At 36.6% G+C, this 4048-nt stretch overlaps 1 protein-coding gene across 1 annotated transcript; it reads left to right on the forward strand.

The window, feature by feature from the left end:
- Positions 1-861: 861 nt before the first annotated feature.
- Positions 862-3781, forward strand: LOC107956066 (uncharacterized). Its single transcript, XM_016891817.1, has 4 exons — positions 862-934; positions 2506-2702; positions 2802-2922; positions 3585-3781. Exons 1-4 carry the CDS (start codon positions 862-864, stop codon positions 3779-3781), a joined length of 588 nt encoding a protein of 195 aa, XP_016747306.1.
- The last annotated feature ends 267 nt before the right edge of the window (positions 3782-4048 follow it).

The following is a 4048-nucleotide window of genomic DNA, read 5'->3' on the forward strand; positions in this document are numbered from 1 at the left end:
CCAATCCAAAAGAGCATGTGAAAGCAGTTACACTAAGGAGTGGGAAAGTGTTAGCTGAATCTGAAAAGAAGCTATCACAAGAAGCTGAAAGAAACGAAGGAGAGGAGGTAAAACTTGACAACAATGAAAATTTAGTGCCAAGGGAATATAAACCACCAATCCCATATCCAGCAAAGTTGAAGAAAGACCACATGGATGCACAATTCGGTAAATTTCTTGAACTCTTTAATTAGTTGCATATTAACTTACCTTTTGTTAAAGCTATCTCGCAGATTCCTACATCGCAAAATTTTTGAAGGAGCTTTTAACAAACAAGAGGAAGTTTGAAGAGTTGTCCACAGTAGAACTAAACAAGGAATGCTTGGCCATACTCCAAAATAAACTGCCAACCAAATTGAAAGATCCAAGAAGTTTTACTATCCCCTGCTTAATTGGTAGTTTAAATTTTGAAAAGGCACTAGCTGATTTAGGCGCTAGCATAAATCTAATGCCTTACAAAATGTTCAAGCAACTTGGTCTTGGGGAACCGAAACCCACTAGGATGAGTATTCAACTAGCTGATAGATCTGTTAAATATCCTAGGGGAATTATTGAAGATGTACTCATAAAAGTAGATAAATTCATATTCTCTGTTAATTTTGTTGTGCTTGACATGGATGAGGATGTTGAGCTGCGTTTAATTTTATTTTAGCCACTACTAGGGCTGTTATTAATGTGGGTGATGGTAAACTTGTGCTTAGGGTAGGTGACGTAGAGATTATTTTTAAAATTTATGATGCCATGAGATTTTCTAGGGAACAGGATGACTCATGTTATTTTATTGATTCTATTGATCATGCTACTTAAGATTCTTTACAGGAAATGGTACATAAGGACATGTTGGAACTGTTTCTTGCCCAAGGAGAGAAGGTAAATGACGATGATTCTGCGATAGGTAAGATAAAAGCCAAACAAAATTCTAATGAGCCTTCACTGAGCCAAAAGAATTATAAGAGTATTGAAGTAAATAATGAATTAAAATTAAAACCCTCTATTGAAGAACCCTCTAAATTGGAATTGAAGCAACTACAAAAACACTTAGAATATGCATTTCTTGGAAATAATTACATTGCCAGTGATCATTACTTCAAATTTACAGCCAACTGAAAAGGATGAGTTACTTCAAGTATTGAAGGAGCATAAAAGAGTTATAGCTTGGAAAATTTTTGACATAAGAGGGATCAGACCTTCTTTTTGCACACACAAAATTTTAATGGAAGATGAATTTAAACCTTACGTGTAAACTCAAAGACGACTGAATCTTAACATGAAAGAAGTCGTAAAAGCTGAGGTAATTAACTCTTAGATGCTGGATTTATTTATCCTATTTCTGGCAGTTCTTGGGAAAGTCCTGTGCAGGTTGTTCCTAAGAAATGAGGTGTGATTGTTGTAGCCAAATAGAAGAACGAATTAATTCCAACGCGAATAGTCATGGGATGGAGAGTTTGCATTGATTATAGGAAATTGAACGATGCCACAAGAAAAGATCACTTTCCCTTACCGTTCATTGATCAGATGTTGGAAAGATTATCTGGGCATATGTATTATTGCTTCCTATATGGACTCTCTGGTTACTTCCAAATCCCAATATCTCCTAAGGACCAAGAGAAAACGACATTTACATGTCCATACGGTACATTTGCTTATCGACGAATGCCTTTTGGATTAAGTAATGCTCCTGCTACATTTCAGCGATGCATGTTGGCCATTTTGATGAACTCATGGAAGATATTATGGAGGCATTTATGGATGACTTCTCCGTATTTGGTAACTCTTTCCATCTTTGCCTTAAAAATTTAAAATGAGTTATAATGAGATGTGAGTAAATAAATCTTGTGCTAAATTGGGAAAAATGTCATTTCATGGTTCGTGAAGGGATTGTGTTAGGCCATAAAATATCTAGTAAAAGGATCGAGGTTGATAAAGCGAGAATCAAAACTATTGAGAAATTACCTCCCCCTAGTTCAGTCAAGGCTATTAGAAGCTTTTTAGGACATGCAATATTTTATAGAAGATTCATTAAAGATTTTTCTAAAATAGCTAAGCCTTGAATAAATTTACTAGAAAGAGATGTACCTTTCAATTTCAGTCAGGAATGTTTCGAAGCATTTAACACTCTTAAGGATAAATTAATTAATGCTCCGATTGTAGCTGCACCTAATTCGAATTTACCCTTTGAACTAATGTGTAATGCGAGTGATTTTGCAGTAGGTGTGGTTCTTGGACAGCGGAAAGACAAGCATTTTCAAATGATCTATTATGCTAGCAACACATTAACAGCGACACAAGAAAATTATACAATGACTGAGAAAGAATTGCTGGTTGTGGTTTTTGCATTCGATAAATTTAGACTATATTTAATATTATCTAAAGTTGTCGTTTACACTGACCATTCAGCACTTCGATACCTCCTTACTAAAATAGATGCAATACCTCGACTAATAAGATGGATTTTGTTGTTGCTAGAATTTGATTTAGAAATTCAAGATAAGAGGGGAGCAGAAAATCTTGCAGCAGATCATCTATCTAGATTAGAAAACCCACATCTCCAGGAGTTTGATGAACATGAGATAAATGACACATTCCTTGAAGAACAACTTTTTGCTATATCTAACTCTGAGGAACCTTGGATTGCAGACATTGCAAATTATTTAGCTGCTAACGTCACACCAAAAGGGTTGACATATCAGCAAAAGAAACAATTCTTCACTACGTGAAAAACTACTTTTGGGAAGATCCTTTTCTTTTTCGTATATGTGCAGCAAGTGATTAGAAGATGCGTCACGAAGTCAGAAGCAATTAAGATTTTGGAACATTGCCACTCAGGACCGAATGGAGGACATTACGGCGGCACTAGGACCGCACATAAAATGCTCGAATCAGGTTTTTATTGGCCCATACTATTCAAAGACGCCAACATGTATGTTACTTCTTGTGATAAATGCCAACGAACAGGTAATATCTCTAAACATGACGAAATGCCTCAAACATACATGCTTTCGTGTGAAATATTTGATATATGGGGTATTGATTTCATAGGTCCATTCCCTAGCTCATTTGGGAATAAGTACATCTTAGTAGTCGTTGATTATATGTCTAAATGGGTGGAAGCCCAAGCCTTACCTACTAATGATGCTAGAGTGGTGGTGAAGTTCCTTAAGAAACTTTTCTCTCGATTTGGAACACCTAGAGCAATTATCAGTGATAGGGGAACTCATTTCTATAATGCTCAATTTGATAAAACCCTTAAGAAATATGGAGTTTACCACAGAACAGCTACACCTTACCATCCTCAAACTAGTGGACAAGTCGAAGTCGCTAACCGAGAGCTTAAATGTATCCTAGAAAGACTTTAAAGTCAAATAGGAAGGATTGGGAAAAGAAAATAGATGATGCTTTATGGGCCTATAGAACTGCTTTTAAGACCCCCATAGGAACATCTCCTTACAAACTTGTTTATGGGAAGAGTTGTCATTTACCATTTGAACTAGAACATAAAGTATTCTGGGCTATAAAATTTTTGAACTTTGATCCCGAACTCACAGGTGAAAAGAGATTGATGCAGCTGAACAAGTTAGATGAATGGCGAGCTAATGTATATGAGAACTCACGATTATACAAGGAAGCAACGAAGCGCCGCCATAATGCTCGTTTAAAGCAACACAAGCAATTTCAAGCTGGAGATCTTATCTTTCTATACAAATCAAGGCTCAAACTGTTTCCTGGGAAGCCAAAATCATGATGGTCAGGTCCATTCGTAGTCCAAATTGTCTTTCCATATGGCACAGTAGAGGTAAGTCACCTAACCCAAGGCACTTTCAAGGTAAATGGACATCGTCTTAAACTCTATAACGGTGAGGATTTTAAAGACAATCGAGAGGCGCTACGACTTCGTGAACCTGCCTAAACATATCCACAAGGTAAAGTCGAGCTTAGACTCTAAATAAGTGCTTTTCGGGAGGCGACCCGAACACTAACCCCACTAAGTAACTTTAGTTTGTTTTTCCAT

This window comes from Gossypium hirsutum, chromosome A11 (genome assembly GCF_007990345.1).
Source record: "Gossypium hirsutum isolate 1008001.06 chromosome A11, Gossypium_hirsutum_v2.1, whole genome shotgun sequence".
Classification (NCBI taxonomy): domain Eukaryota; kingdom Viridiplantae; phylum Streptophyta; class Magnoliopsida; order Malvales; family Malvaceae; genus Gossypium; species Gossypium hirsutum.

Bases quoted from the DNA above. Each gene is read 5' to 3' on its own strand.
- LOC107956066 (XM_016891817.1), top strand. From the start codon at position 862: ATGGTACATAAGGACATGTTGGAACTGTTTCTTGCCCAAGGAGAGAAG. The intron at 2,703-2,801 runs GTCACACCAAAA...GTATATGTGCAG, and splicing joins CAAATTATTTAGCTGCTAAC to CAAGTGATTAGAAGATGCGT. The intron at 2,923-3,584 runs GTTTTTATTGGC...CCGAACTCACAG, and splicing joins ACATAAAATGCTCGAATCAG to GTGAAAAGAGATTGATGCAG.